This window comes from Vicugna pacos, chromosome 7 (assembly GCF_048564905.1).
Source record: "Vicugna pacos chromosome 7, VicPac4, whole genome shotgun sequence".
Taxonomy (NCBI): domain Eukaryota; kingdom Metazoa; phylum Chordata; class Mammalia; order Artiodactyla; family Camelidae; genus Vicugna; species Vicugna pacos.
The window spans coordinates 11991970-12008351 of NC_132993.1; the positions used below are offsets into that span (position 1 = coordinate 11991970).

General features: G+C 37.6%; 1 protein-coding gene and 1 long non-coding RNA gene across 8 annotated transcripts in view; one reads left to right on the top strand and one right to left on the bottom strand.

The window, feature by feature from the left end:
• LOC140697298 (uncharacterized) overlaps window positions 1-5405 on the bottom strand; it is a 49124-nt gene extending 43719 nt beyond the window's left edge. For 3 of the 6 annotated variants that reach the window (XR_012074195.1, XR_012074197.1, XR_012074194.1), the window contains exons 1-2: window positions 3021-4036; window positions 2265-2385 (exon numbers count right to left, since the gene is read on the bottom strand). This is a non-coding gene — a long non-coding RNA (uncharacterized lncRNA). Of the gene's footprint in view, window positions 1-2264; window positions 2386-3020; window positions 4037-4083; window positions 4184-5334 lie in introns of those variants that run through there. The other 3 variants (XR_012074196.1, XR_012074198.1, XR_012074199.1) reach the window with 3 other exon arrangements.
• Window positions 4330-16382, top strand: part of BRAF (B-Raf proto-oncogene, serine/threonine kinase) — a 142735-nt gene continuing 130682 nt past the window's right edge. The window contains exon 1 of one of the 2 annotated variants that reach the window (XM_015244245.3): window positions 4330-4504. In XM_015244245.3, the coding sequence (XP_015099731.1) occupies window positions 4385-4504 (120 nt within the window). In that variant the 5' untranslated portion in view covers window positions 4330-4384. Of the gene's footprint in view, window positions 4505-13641; window positions 13726-16382 lie in introns of those variants that run through there. The other variant, XM_072964326.1, reaches the window with a different exon arrangement.

The window sequence follows — 16382 nt, forward strand, 5'->3', positions numbered from 1 at the left end:
TGTTGAAAAGACTGAAAATTTAGACTTGATATAATAGCATTTTATATAAAAAACAACAAAGGTTTTTTGTTGACAATAAGCTTTATATATATCAATGGAGGTGTTGCTTATATGATTTTTGATTGTATTAACAAAAGTATAGTTTCTAGGTTATTGCAATCAGAGATTCTATTCATTTGTTGGTTGGACCAAATCTGGAACAGTGTTTAACTCATGGGACCATATTTTAAGAGAAACATTGAAAAGATTACACAGAAAGAAGAGAGAACGCTTTGAGAGAACTCCCTTCAATTATTTGAAAGCAGTTACACAGAATAAGAAACAGACTTATTCTATGTTCTTCTATAAGGCAAAACTCAAACCAGAATATTTATGTCATAAAGAGGAGGATTTTGATTCAACTTTAGAAAAAAAACAGTTACAGTTGAATGTACTGTGTTAGTGAGGTCCCCATCACTAAAGTATTTGGACAGAGTCTAGAATTCCACAGAAGAGATTCCAAGTATCTCTCAGTGGGAAGATTGTGTTGAATCAACTCTATGATTCTATTTTCTACTCACACCTAAATAGCTCCTGAGAGTAGCCTTCTATTAAATAATATAGGATGTGTTATTCATAATGATGACTTTGATTCATAAAGAAAATATTAAACTGTGATCAGCTATACAGCATTGAACATAGTTGGAGCTACAGAAACTTCCTAGAGGCTGTTTATCTGTTTTCTAGTTGTTGACCCTGTTAATGTGGGATCAGACCTGGCTAGGCAAGTCTGGCTGATGGGTGGGACTATTCAGTGCCTATTACAACGCAGAATTCAGGATGGAAGCACCAGCTGGATATAACTCATCTCTGGGGAAGAGAGGGTCAGACATATCAGCAAGGCTTCCTAACAGAGTCTCAGTCATCAACTGGAGCAATGTTTTGAGTTGTGCTTCTCACCTAGATTTGTTTTCCAACTTCCTGTGAATACTTGAAAGGCTCTAGGGGAAAAGGGGACTGTGAGCAAAAGCTAAAAGGACTGTGTTGACTAAAATGTCTGTGAGACTCTAGAATGCAGGATAATACTGCTTTGATGCCCATATGGCACACTGTAACACAAAAGGGAGGTGTTATTTCTGTTTCTGCTCGACACAGACTGGCTTGGCTCATCATAGGCTCCAAGAACACAGTGCCACTGTTTTGTGTGGAGGGTTTCAGCACATCAGTACTGCCTATGGCAGCACTGGGATCTGGGGGAAATGCCCAAGAGGAGAGAGTTAGGCTGTGTCCCATGGCCAACAACCTGCATTTATTTTTGCAGCCAGTGGGGGCCTCAGAAGCTAAAGAAGGTAAGGGCTTCTTTATTTCCATACTGAGATATGTCTCAGTGATTCTCAGTAATAAAAGGGAGAGAGTTGAAGTGTAGAATCCCCTCAGGAGAAGCCGAGGATATAGCCTTTTCTACAGAGTAGCTAGTTCATTACTCTAGCAATTTTTTTCATTTGTTGTTTTTTTGGGAGGGGGAAGTAATTAGGTTTATTTACTTATTTATTCTTAATGGAGGTACTGGGGATTGAACCCAGGACCTTGTGCATGCTAAGCATGCGCTCTACCACTGAGCTATATACCCTCCCCTGCTACATTATTATTCTAAACACAACATGTAAATTAAACATGTCCGTAAATCCTTTGACACTTCTTCCATTGAGAGGTGGGCTCTATGTCCTCTCTCCATGAATTTGAGCTGGACTTTGTGACTTACCTGTATTCAGTAAAATGCAGCAGAACTGATGCCGTGTGACTTTGGAAGCTAGGTCATAAAATGCAATACAGCTTCCACCCTGTGTACAGGAACCCTAGTATGGAGCCCTCAGCTGCCTTGTAGGAAATCTGACTACCCTGAGGCAGCCATGCTATGAGAAAGTTCAGGCCATGTGAAGACAGAGTATGTTTAGGTATTCTGCCTGATTGCCCTAGCTGAGGTCCCAGCTTCAACTACCAGACATATGAGGAAATAAGCCTCCAGATATTTTCAGTCCCCTATCATTGAGATGCCTCTAGGCTTTCCGTTTTCCCAGCTGAGGTCTCAAACATCATGGAGGAGAAACAAGCCATCTTTGCTATACCCTGTTTGAATTCTGACCCAGAGGGTAACTTTATATTTTGTAAAGGGCAGAACTATTACATTTGATCCTAACAATGACACGGATAGGTAGGATGGACTGGCATTATTCCTACCCTCATTTTATGGATGGAAACAATAACAAAGTGGGATTTATGCTTACCAGCCTTGAGATTATACAGCCAAGATGTGCCATGCTGACACTATAATCCCCGTCTTTGGACTCCAAAGTACAGGCTTTCTCTGTATTTTCCCAACTAGATCCTATAGGACTTTAGAATGGCCTAGGGAAATCAAATAAGATATAGTCAGAATTTGAAGACAAGGTGTGAAAGAATGTTGAATGAAAGCTAACAAGAATCGACATTAAATGGATGAGATCAGCCACTCTGTGGAGAAAAAATCATGTAAGATATGACGTACTGATTGTTAATGATAAAGAAGGCTCTAGTTTAAAATGGAACCAATGGGAAAAAAATCTTAGGAGTTTTAATGTTACAAAGAAGTGTTATAACGATATAGTTCTAGGGGCTGATTTTTCAAAAACGAAATAGGACTTTAGAGAATATAAAAAACTCTGCCAATTGTGTTTCTGATGGTATCAAGGAGGAAAGGTGCCATGACTGGCTGCTGGTTCTATTTTAGTCCATTTAGATTACTTTATAGTAAAGAAGGGCACTTCAGACTAGTATATCTTGATGACATCATCCCTTATGGGCATCTTCATTTACACTACTTTTGTCAAGCCACTTTTTGATTTAAATTTAGTGCCTCAAGAAGACTTTTCTCCTGGAAGGGAAAGTACAATGAAGCTAACAAAGCATGCCAGGCTCATTTAGTAGGTTATATTCTGTATTTTTCAATGTAGGGGAATACTAGTATTCTGATTATTCAAGCAGCCTCACACACAACTCCTTACCTTGGGAGTAAGGATCAGCTCCTGAGCTCATGTTGACCCTATCGGTACACAGATATTCTGCTTCAGAAGTCAGGAGGACAGCTTTCTACCTCTTGAATCATGGTGAATACAAGAAGGACGCTGGTAACTTTCTCCCCATGGGAAGTACATTTAAAGCTCCTCGTGACTTGGTGATTCGTATTCTGTGTGATTTTTAACTGCACACCATCAGGAGCTCACAATAACTTCCAGTCTCTCACTCCTATTTCTCCCTTCCTTAAATTTCTTTCCCCTGCAAGTTCCCCCTTCCTTTCGAATAAATGTATTTTAAATAATGAATTGGGTTTCTTTTATTCCATTCTGTAATTCGGCCTCTCGAAAGTAATTTACCGCTCCTCTCTTGTTTTCATGCATTTTTTGCTCTAAGAATGCCTTAGAATATTCTGTTTATGAACGACTCAAAAGTATTTAAAACATTTTGAAAAATTTGCTCGAAAATAATAATGATTAAACTTTTGATGCTTCAGATGCCTAGAATGCTCTGTGCCTTCTGCAGGCCTTAGCACTTGGAAAGTGCTTCACTGACATTTGTTAAATGAATGAATCTGGAAAACGAAAACACACTAAAAGAAAACATTTTATTCCTAAACGATGAAAAAAAAAAGCTTTTAGACTTCCATTTAGACCCACTTTAACAGGCCAAATCCTATAATGAAAAGGATACAAGCATCATTCTGATAATTTGGCTTTTCCTAAATATATCTCTATCAAATCCTGCTTGGCTGTTTCAACCTTGGGGTTTCAAGTCTTATTTTTACGACACAGAAACATGCGTTGTAATGGAGATAACACAAGTAGTGTGGGCTTCCCGTCCTCCTCCCTCTAGGATTTCAACTTCTCCTCGAACACCACCCTCCTCTTCTAGTAAAGCCAACATTGCAGAACAGGCTTAGGACGAGAAGAGAATTAATCGGAGCCATGGAAACGCCGGAGCGGAGGAAACGCGTGAGCGGCAGGGTGGCCGGGGGGAAGGCACCCTCCCCTGACGGCGGCGCGAGGGCGCTCCGAGGACCACGTCACGCACCTCGGGTGACGTCACGACCGTGACACGCGGGTGACGCCGTTGCCGCGGCGACTTCCAGTCGTCTCCGCCCCCTGCCCCCGCCCCCCGCCTGGCGTCCTTCCCCCAATCCCCTCAGGCTCAGCTCCGCCGGGGGCCGCAGGCCGGTTCCCGAGGTGGCCCAGGCGCCCTCCCGCCGCCGGCGCCGCCAGGGCCGTCCCTCCCTGCCGCCCCCCGCCCTCCGCCTCCGCCTCCCCCCGCCCTCCGCCTCCCTTCCCCCTCCCCGCCCAGCAGCGGTCGCTCAGGCCCGGCTCTCGGTTATAAGATGGCGGCGCTGAGCGGCGGTGGCGGCGCGGAGCAGGGCCAGGCTCTGTTCAACGGGGACATGGAGCCCGAGGCCGGCGCTGCGGCCTCTTCGGCTGCGGACCCTGCCATTCCCGAGGAGGTGAGTGCCGGCGCTCCCTACACCCCTCCCGTCTCGGGGCTCGGCTGGATGGTGTTTATTTGGGGAAAGGAGGTAGCGATGGGGGCTCTGGTGCCCTCAACCACTTTCTCCTCTGGGCTCTGCGGGCTGGGAGACGAGCATTCCCCCCTGACCCTCTCCGTCATGCAGCTCCTCGCTACGTAAACACACACAATGGCCCAGGGGGGTTTCCCTGGCCCTCACTTGGGGACGGAGAGGTTCGGGCAGCGGTGGTTGAGCAGGAGGCTATCAATAGGGGGCGAGACTCAGGGTTGGTCCGAGAAGGTCACGGCTGGCTGAAGGTAGTCAGCCTCGCATCTCCTACATGTTTTCTTTATTTTGGTTGGGGGGCTGGGAGGCTGGCGGCGGCATCCGGGTGGGAGATGTAGGTTAGTAGCCGGGGCCCGGACCTCAGCCCGAGTTAATGTTGTGTGTAGTTATTATTACATGGTCATGGTGATGATGGGCGCATCATTCCTTCTCTACTCTCCCCGACTGTCCCCCTTTTCAGGCCACTGCCTTCCCTTCCACTTCTCTACTTATTTGGGGGGGAGGTAGATTTCTCTTCACCTGTTTAACCAAAGGATGGTTTTGATTTAGTCTTTACTTTTTCAATCCTAAATGCCACTATTTCCGTTCTTTTTTCCATCCTAGTCTCACGCTCCCGGTTCCTAATGTTTGTCAGTGCTCTGTCTGCTGACTGGTAACCCCCATCCCATTCCTATCTGCCGCCCCGCTCCTTTGCCAGTGGTCAGACCTGCCTGCCTTCTAACCTCAGCTTGTACTTAAGACCATTTTTGCAGTTGTCTTACCCTAGTCCTCTTGAGGCCCTCTACTTCATTCCACCGCTCCCTGATATTGTTATCTTTTTTTTTTTTTTTTTATCGTCACAAATCTTCCTGGACGCTTTGGAGCTAGTTGCTTTCGGAATCCTGAAGCCGTCAAGATTCCATCAGGTTTCACTTGCACTACTGGCACTTTTTAGTCTTCCATGGTACATTCACACCTATTTGTTTACTCCTGTCCATTTTGTTGTTGTTGTTTGTTTAATTTCTTTCGGTTGTCTTCCTTTTTGTCCCAATTTTTTTTCTTTTACTTTTTCCTCTTTACTCCTTGCTTCTTTCAGCCTGCTTTTGCATTATTCAGCCTCTTATCGCCTTGTCAAATTACTTTATTTACACTTAGGTTTTTATTACATAAAATTTATTATGTTTAGTATTTGGTATTTTATTACATAAAATAAGATACATTATACGTTACAAATAATGAGATAATGTATGGTATAATAACTGTGCTTTACAGTTATTGATTAGATAACGTGACTTACTCCGTTGACTTTGCTCAAAGTTCTTTCCTTCCTGCTACTGTACTTATATTTTGTTTCCCAATTCTTACAACGTCTCCTCCTTTCTTCTGTCTACACAGTTCTCTTTTTCCTGCTTCATCATCTTTACTTTGGAGATTCATTCAGTATGCTTGCTGTATTCAGTATCAGTTTATTCACATTAATGTTTGTTTTTCATCCTCTTATACCACTTCCATCTATGCTCTGGATGTGTTCTGTACCATCATTTGATCTCATCTAAATTTCTCATTTTTAAAATTCTTTCTTAAAAAATTACACCACTTTCCACTTACTTCTAAGTTGGCATTCTACCCAGATCAGTTTCCTCTAATATCTGTTCATTTCCCCCAACTTTTTGGATTCTAAGGATCGTCCCTTCTTCCATTTCCTAGTTTATTCTGTTTTCCTTGTACCCAGTTGCCATTCATTCTGCCTTGTTTCCTGGCTTTTGGTACTTAACTTGCTGAAGCTTCCTCTTGTCTTCCCTGCACCTCCACATTCCTTCGTATTTATAAACAGCTTTGTTCCGTTGACATGGAAATTTATTTTTAGGATACATTGTTTTTAATGGATAAATACTAGAGGTCACATCTGTTGTCTATTTTTTCCATGAATCGGATATGCCTTTGTCTTACCAGGCACAGGTGCCTGTAGGCTTGCTTTACTCTAGTGCATGTGTGATGTTGAACTGTATCTAGAAGAATGGATAAATTAACTGGTATGGAGTATAAAATTTGTAATTCTCTTATTATAACATTGTTTTCATTGAGAACTTTGTTTCAGAGTTCTTAGAACAGTTTGCCATGATATAGAGAAGGCTTTTCTTAAGTACAGTGTCTGCTATCTTATTTGAAAGGGCTAGATTGTTTGACTTTACCCTCTGAAGATTCTGATTCAGTAGGTGAGAATTAGGGCCATGAGTTTTTGTATTTGGCACGCATCCTGGGCGGTTCTCATGTATCAATGCTTAAGAACCGCTAGGCTAGATGAATTCAGGTTTAAATTGGCAATAATTGGAAAGCATATTTCTGTCTCTTAAAATCATAAGGATACTCTTAACTAATTTTCATTAGTTAGAAGTGTTTTCTCACTGCCTCCTCCACCCAGGTTTTAATGGTTAGTGATGTATACTAGTTTTTCCTTCGTATTTTCTTGTAAGAGCTTATAATAAATGTATTTGGGGAAGGGGAGAGTAAATGATTAAAGATGAATCTCATTTGAATATAGATACCAATGTTATGGTAGTATAAATTCCTCCAAGAAATAATTTAAAATTTGTAGTTGGTATTTGTTAACTCAGTGGAAACAAAAATGTACTATGGTGTTTTAATTGAACTGTCTTCCTTATATGGACTTAAAGAGGTATCTTACAATTGTCAAGTGCATGGAAAGAAATGTAAAAAGTTCATGTGTAAATGACACATTTTAGTCTCAAGAATTACCTTACTTGACAGTAAAATACAGGTTTTAAAAAGTTTCTTAAAGGGAAAGCACTTTCATTACTGAAAAATTAGAAAATTATAAGTTCAGAAAGTTTTTAGAAATTATCTGAAATCTTGCCACTAAGTTATAATTACTATAAACATTTTGGTGTATATCCGTATGCTCTTTATGTTTGAATAATACAATGTATGTGGTTTTCTAATATTTTTTAACTTTGCAGTATAGCAAAACATTTTGCATATCAGATATACTGTGATTTTAAGTAAAAAAATTTTTTTATATTAGGTTGTTTCTCCCTTTTTAATTCTTGTTATCAAATATCTTGAACATAGAGTGTAGACTTAATTTTTAAAATTATGTTGGGAAGTGAATAAATTTCACGTCCTATATTTGTATTTACAGTTGCTCAAAATGAGATATTCTGGTAAATGACAGCTTATTAAATATTTACCAAATGTGCTTATACTTTGACATTAAATGTTTACTTCTGAGCATTTATATTTCCCTGATGTTCCTTTCTATTACTATATGGGGTAATATGGGATAATGAGACCATATGGCATAAAAATACATTTATTTAAAAAAGTGCTAGGTTGTGATATTTATTAACTATTCTTGTGTTGTATTTTTGTAGAAGGTAACCTCTTAAAATTGCATTACAATTAAAATTATATTGTTTTCAAGATCTCTTATCACCAAGCTTAGTTAAGCTGTGTAATTATACTAATGTATTGACTAAGAAGTATTTTGGGATGGAGTATCCTTAATGAGGTCCACTGTATTAAAACACATCTTTATGAATCATGCCAAACCAGGTTGGGTTACATCATTATTTTAAAAATTGGTAGTCCCATTAAGCTGTCTGTTTCTGCAGTTCTGACTATTGCTGCTAGTAATACTTGTCTAGATACATTCGAAGGTGGACAGAACATGCCTGTGAGGCAAAAGCATAAAATGTCTCTGGTATTTCTAGTGTTCCCTCTCTGTATACTTTCTCTCTTATCATTTAGTGAACTCCCTCCTCTGGGCATCCACTCACCTTTTCTTTTCTTTAGAAAATTAATATCAAATCACTTACATGTGCTGGCTATTAAGGAATTGATTGTCAGTACATGGATAAGAAAGGAACATTGGAACTGGGTACTTGAATCCTTGAATGTAGCAAAACCTGAGAGCAAGCGATTTAGTTGTATTAGATAATAGGCCAAAAAAATTATATTAGGATAACAGGCTAGAGAAGTCTGACTTGTCTTCATTACCTTTTACTTACTTTCCTCATAAGGAAGCTGATCAGGTCCTAACAACTGGAAACCTATGTTCTTTGAGTGGTCGGGAAGAGAGGGAGGGAGCAGGCTACGTTGCTTTTTTAGCGTCTTCTAAGACCTTATGTTTACCTTGCTGAAGGCAGCTACTTAGTGTTCTTCCTTTTTCTCCAGCCATAAAATAAAGCTATTTTCTCTTTTTATTTAGAATTGCAAGAGTGCATTTTGTTTTCTTTGACACCTTGATGTTAATTTAGCTGAGTACTTACTGAGTAAACATTTTCTGTCATAATCCCTTTCTTTTATGAAATTCAGTATGTTCCTTTACTTCCTATATTTTTGCCTCAAACTGTTATTGAAATAAGGCTTTGTCAGTAGCTCTTACTGGATTTTGTCTTCCTTGAAAGTTGAATTGTTTTAAGGCTTTTACTCATTATCTTTGCCTATTTCATCTATATTGGTTATTCTGTAAAGTCAGGATCAGCAACAGTTACAGAACTTCTGAATTCAAACTAGATAAGCTATTCTTTTCCTTCTCAAATCAGGAGGATGTATATAGAGGGAAACTGATGATCAGTAACATTACATTTTTGGGGGGTGTCTTGGGAATGCCCTTGATAAAGAATATAAAAATTGCTCTGAACTCAATTAACTTTCTTCCTTCTGGAAGCTCTGTAACATCAAATGAAACATCATTTTCATTCTTGAAACATAACTGCAGTTATTGACAGGACTTTGGGGACAAACATATACCTTAGGATGATGGTTTTCAAATTACTGCAGAGCTCTATCACCATTTAAAAAAAATGCATTACCATGGTAAGACATATAGATTTTAATACCTACATACATGAAGCAATTTTTATCTGTTTTGTAAATTTTTTAATCCTCATCTGGCACATAGGTACTCGGATATTTAGTGAAAGAATTAGTTAATGTGTATAAACATGGAATATAGCCAATATTTTATAATAACTTTAAATGGAAAATAATCTATAAAAATTTTGAATCAGTATATTATACACCTGGAAGTAATATAATATTGTAAATTAACTATATTTTCAATTAAAAAATTTAAAAAAATTAGTGAATGAAACCCTATTAGATACGATGCATTCTATTTTCTATACTATTCAGTTCTTTTTTTATGCTACTCATAAAATGAGTTTACTAGATTGACAGCCAGCTGGTTGCAACAGACAGTTTGAAAAACACTGCTTTGAGGGTTTCAAGGACCTTCTTCAGAGGTTACCGAAGGCTCTATTTAGTCTTCCTACTCTTTAATTATTGAAATTCTTCACTTATCTGCTTTACATGTTGGCTTCCTTGAAAATAGCATGTAATGGCTGTAAAAATTTTAGAGCTACTGTGTGTGGAAGAGAGATTTGTGCCTGATACGAATCTCCTCAAGTGTAATAATCTGAGTAAAAAGTTTCAACAACTTGGGTCTAAGGCAGCAGTTAGCAAACTTTCTGTAAAGGATCAAGTGGTAAATATTTTAGGTATTATGGGTCTGACTTTGTCTCTGTCTCAGGGACTCACAGACTAAACAATGGTGGTATAGCACAAAACCAACTAATAGGTAATATGTAGATGAATGAGCATGATTGTGTTCCAATGAAACTTTATGGACACTGTAATTTTGATTTCATATAATTTTCATGTGTCATGAAATAGTCTTTTGATTTTATTTTTCATTAAAAATGTAAAAACCATTCTTAGCTTGTGAGCTGTACAAAAAATATGATGTAATCCAACCTGGTTTGGCATGATTCATAAAGATGTGTTTTAATACAGTGGACCTCATTAAGGATACTCCATCCCATAATACTTCTTAGTCAATACGTTAGTATAATTACATAGCATAACTAAGCTTGGTGATAAGAGATCTTGAAAACAATATAATTTTAATTGTAATGCAATTTTAAGAGGTTCCCTTCTGGTGGTGGGACAGATTTAGTTCATGGGCCAAAGTATTCAAACTCCTGGTCTACGGGAGACTATATCATATTTAAGGTTTTGGAATTAAGATGCGGGTTAGAGTTTTATAGAAAGTTTTTAATTGCTTTTTTTAAAATTAGGTTTATTGGAATATAATTTACACATACTGTAATGTACCATTTAAAATGTACAGTTTGATGAGTATATAGTCATGTAACTACTGCCATAATCAAGATAGAGAACATTTCCATCATCCCTCGAAGTTGCCTCTTCCCTCTGTGCATTCAGTTTGCTCCCCACCCCACATCAGTCCTTGACAAACACTGGTCTGACCTCTAGCTATGTCTTTTCCAAAAAGTCATCTAGAAGAAATCATGCATTATGTGGTCTTACATATTTGGCTTCTTTCATTTAGTTTGTTATTTTGAGATTCACCCATGTTGTTGCATGTATCAGTAATTAGTTTCTGTTTATTGCTTAGTAGTATTCTATTGTATGAATGTAGCACAGTTTATTTCTACATTTACTTGTTGTTGGATAGTAGGGTTCCTAGTTTTCAGTAATTATAAATAAAATTGCTGCAAATGTTTAGGTTCAGATTTTTGTATGGACACTGGTTTTCATTTCTCTTGAGTGAGGACCTAGAGGTTGGATTGATGGGTCATATGGTAAGTATGTATTTAACTTTATAAGAAACTGCCAAACTTTTCTTAAGTGACAGTACCATTTTGCATTGCCTCCCACAGTGAAGGAGAGTTCCAGCCTCTATCCTTGTCCACATTTGGTATTGTCAGCCTTGATATTAGCCATTCTAGCTGCTCTAGTAGGTATGCAGTAGAAGCTCATTGTGATTTTAATTTGCATTTTCCTAATAACGATGTTGGACTTTGGTTTATATGTTATTTACTGTCCGTATATTTTCTTTGGTGAAGTATCCATTAAAGGTTTTTATTCAGTACTTCTTGTTAGGGAGTTATAAGTGTGCTATATATATATTCTGGATACAAGTTCTTTGTATCAAATATGTGTTTTGCAGATGCCTTCCAGTTTTACCTTTAACATTTAGGCTTTAGATCCATTTGGAGTTAATTTTTATATATAGTATGAGATAGAAGTTCAGGTTTCTTTATACTTTCTCATATGATTGTCCAGTTGTTTCACCTTCGTTGAAGAGACTAACCTTTTTATGTTAAATTACCTTGGCACCTTTATTGAAATCAGTTGATTATGTATGTGAGTTTTTTTATTCTGCTTTATTAATCTATATGTCTCTTAGGCTTATACCACACTGTCTTGATTACTGTAGCTTTAAACATTAAAATTAGGTAGATCTAGTTCATAGGATTTTTAGAACTTATGATTTTTGAATTTCTTGTGCTATTATACTTTTGAAATGACAGGGTCCATAATTTTCTTCCAGTTCTCAAAGGGGTCTTCTACTATCCAAAAAAGCTTAAGACTCACTGCAGTATGTAGTTAACACATCCCTATCTTGAATTATTTGGTGGTGAGGTTGTGAAAAGTGGCAGGTAAAGAAAACATGTTTTATCCAAAATAATTTCTTTATGAGAAATGAAGGAAATCGCCTAGTAGGTGGCACCAAAAAAGTCAATAATAATCCTTTTTTTACTGTATTTCAAAGACATTAACTGTAATCAAGATGTGTATGGCTGAAAGTGAATATATTAAGATATTTATTTACCAAAAAAGTCACTGAAAATGTCCATCAGATAGTGGAAGATACTAGTTTGTAATACTAGCTATGTTATTCTCCACCTTCATTATGAGTTTTTCCATTTGAAATCTATGTCGCGTTCTGCAATGTTCCAGAATTAGCACCTTTGTCAATCTTAGAGACATCATTAAATTATGTTTTCACTAAGGATAAGCATATGGTGGCTGTTGGTCTTACTTCTACTTTTTCATTGGAACCCCTTGGGCCCTTTACCTCCCATTAAATTGCAATGATGATAGCTTTTTGCTGCTGAGCCTGGAGGGCTTCCCTACACTCTAAAATGATATTTCTGGTCATTTCTGGTGATTTTCTTTTAAGAATTAAAAAGCCAAAAAATCGGGAAGTGTGTTCATAAGAGTGTAAGTCTTGAATACCTGACCAGTACAGGGCCTTGAAACAATTAGGAAGATAGATACTGTTCAGGCTTCGTTCATGTTGTAAGTAGTAGTATTCCAATTGTATTTGGCTACCTTACAAATTTTGAAATGGCACTTTGAGAGAGAAGCATAACATTTTGGCAGACTATTTTCAACTGTTGTTCCAAAATTAGTATGTTTTAAAAAAAGTATGCATCTCCTTATTGTAAAAGATGCCTTGTGTTTAAATTGAGAAATACTCTACTCTTGTTTTATGTTTTTTCTTGCACTAAATAAACAACTTTTAACACAAACAGAAAAGTTTGACTTTTTATTTTTAGAACAAGTTAAATTAAATAAAATTTTAAGATGTTTTGAATTAGTCATTTACCTTTGAGTATTTTGAAACAGTTTAAAATACAGCTTGGGGTTGTTTTCTGTTGACCTAGGATTTTTAACTATTTCCTGCATTACGGCATTTATTTTGCAAAATAAATTTCTGTTTGGGTTTATAGATGCACTTTATTAAAAAGGATTACTAGCTTCAATAGTAACATTATAAATAGTTAATAGAATCTCTTTTTTTTGTTTTTCTTTTGTCATGTTGGGTCTAACCCCATTTCCTTTGTTTTAAAGTTTATACTATCTATTTAGAAATCTCTCTATAGCTTAGAGGAAAGAAACTAGTTACTAATTTAAGAGTCTGAAGTAGGTATGATTATTTTTAAGGAGTTCTTATTAGCATAATTTCCTGTGATGTTGTATGAAGGTAATTTAATTCCCATTTATTATAAAAACATCCTGTCTTTTCTGTGAATCCCAAACAGTTATTGCTTTCCTAACCTTGTATTTTTTTTTACTATAAAAAGATAATATACTGTTGTTAATTACTGCTGAATAATTCAAAATTTCTTTTTTTACACATTGTATTACTATATTTCCATGGGAATAGTGTCAGAGAACTTCAGATAGAGAAGTCATTATGATTCAGTATAGTCCTTATGTTCCGATTCTGTGACTACTGAAAGTGTTCATTTCATCTTAGTTTTTATATGCTTGCTTTTAAGATTTGAAATATTCTACCCATATTGTCTTCCTGTACATGTCTTCTCATGTTAACAGTAAGTTACACAGTCTCAAGTTTCATTATTCATAAGAATTTAGCTCGATGTAATTTTTTGACAACTCAATTGCATATGATTTTTGTACTGCTGAGTTTGGCACTTAAAATTTCTATATGTATTAATGAAATAGACTTTTGATTATTGGTTATCATGAATGGTTATTTGAGAGAAAAGTTTGATCATGAAGTTGTAGCAGCTGTTCTGTGTCATAGCCATTCATATGTGCTTGCTTTTAACAGGCAACACCCCCCCCCCCCCCCCGCTTTTTCTTTTTTTGGCGGGGAGGCAATTAGATTTATTTATTTATTTTTAGAGGAGGTACTGGGGATTGAACCCAGGACCTCATGCATGCTAGTCAGGCACTCTACCACTTGAGCTATACCCTCCCCCCTTTTAAAATATTTATTTATTTATTTTTAGGGGGGAGCGAAGGTAGTTAGGTTTACTTATTTATTTATTTTTAGAGGAGGTACTGGGGATTGATCCCAGGACCTTATGTATGCTAAGCATGCGCTCTGCCACTTGAGCTATATATCCTCCCCTTTGCTGGCAACTCTTGATCCTTGTCCTCTTGCCCTTCCTCATGCACTGAACATAAGTGGATAATAGAAGTTGTATGAGAATAAAATGAGGTTCTGAATATGTAAACACCTTCACAAAATTATAGTGTGTTATTTTTCTGCTAGTTTTCAAGACAAAGGTAAACATATTCAAATTTTTCCTTTCAGAAATTTTTATAGCATTTTTTAAAAGTGGAGTGCCATACGTAGCACAGGGGGCTAGTTGTCAATAACTGTTGACAGTTCTTAATGTAGGACTGATGATTGAGCTAGAAGGACTTTTTGAATGTTGACTATGTTTCATTAATGTTGTCTTTAAACCACTATTGAATTAAAGAAACCTGAGTGGCAACATACAGATATTTTGGGTAAGCATTTCATAGGAAAGAAGTCAGACTGCTTACTATGATAGTAGAAAGACTGTGTTTCATGGCTTTATAGAAAAAAATGGTAAGTATTAGGACTTGTGTTTTGGCATTTTTAAAGCTATGGTTCACCATTTGCCTTGTCATCCTTCCAGAACTACATTGTTTGTCATTTCATAGGACAATAAGTATTTGTGTATTCAATAAATATTTGAGTGTCTACTATGCCAGGTAGTAATCTAGGTACTTAGGAGTACATTTGAAAACAATACAATACAGAGATCTCTGTCCTATCCAGCTTATATTTCTGTATGTGTGGCGGGGGTAGGGTGAGGTGGGGGCAGACAGCCACACAAAATGAAAATTATGTAGTATGTTTGAAGGTAGTAAGTACTATGGAAAAATGAAAGGACATGTAAGGTTTGGGGAGGTAGGTTGCAATTTAAAATAGAGAGACCAGGGTAAGGCCTTAGCTGAGAACGATGACATTCAAACAAAGATTTTAGGAGGTCAGAGAAAACCATTTCAGACAGAAGAACCCAGTTAAAAAGTTCTGAGTCAGAAATGAACCTTACCTATTCAAAAAACAGCAAGGAGGCGACAGTTGCCTGAGTGGCTTGGAGAAGGGAAGTGAATAGTAAGAGATGAAATCTAAGAGGTGTTGGGGTAGGAGTGCAGGCATGACCAAACGCCATTGTGAGGACTTTGGCTTTAAGTGAAATGGATTGCAGTACAGTTTGAACAGCCAGAGCTGAGTGACATGATCTCACTTAAACAGGATTGCTCTGATTGCTACGTAGAGAATAGACTGTAAACGGGAAGGGTAGAAGCAGGGAACCAGGGAGGCGCTTGCAGTCCTCTGAGGCAGTGCCTTAGACCAGATTGGTAGCAGCAGAAGTATTGAGAAGTGGTCAGATTTTGGATGTTTTGAAAGTACAGCTGGCAGGATTTGTTGATAGATTGTGAGATGTGCAAGAAAGAGAGGTGTCGAGGGAGAAGGGGAGGGCACAGACTAAGAATTCAGTCTTGGGCATGCTAAGTTTGAAATGTCTGTTCGATGTCCAAAATGTTAAGTATGAGTCTAGAATTTGGAAATAAGGTCCAGTGGCAGAGACTGTTCATTTATACCTGTGTCTTATTTTCTTTGAGTATAAAGGAAGACATTTCTTTCTTGTAGTTAGGTGTGGTCATGTGACTGAGTTCTGGTTAATGTAATATGAGCACAAGTGAGGTGCACTAATTCTAGGTCTAGTTCATACCAACATCTTCATCTTATTTTTCCCTGCTGGCTGGCTAGTATAGAGATGATCCTTAGGGTAAGTTGGAAATCATGTGCTATAAATGGTAGACTGTCCACCAGCCTAGATTCCTGATTCAACCACCTTGCCTGTTTAACCACCTAAAATAATTAGATGAGTAACAAATAAACTTGCATTGTGTTTGAGTCCTTATACATTTGGGTTGTATTTGTTATATTATTTAGCCAACCTTAAATTTGGGCATTTAGGTGGTTTTTAAAGCTGTAAGACCGATGTGGTCATCAAGGGAATGAGGATAGATAGAAAAAAGAAGAGAGCCAAGGCTGGAGAGATGAGGAGGAACCTAAGAAGGAGTAACCAGTGAGGTAGGAAATCAAATGAGGAAAGTTTGTTAACAGAGAGAGAGTGGTCAGTTGTGTATGCTGCTAGGTTAATAAGATGAAGACTAAGAATTTACTACTCCAGTTAGG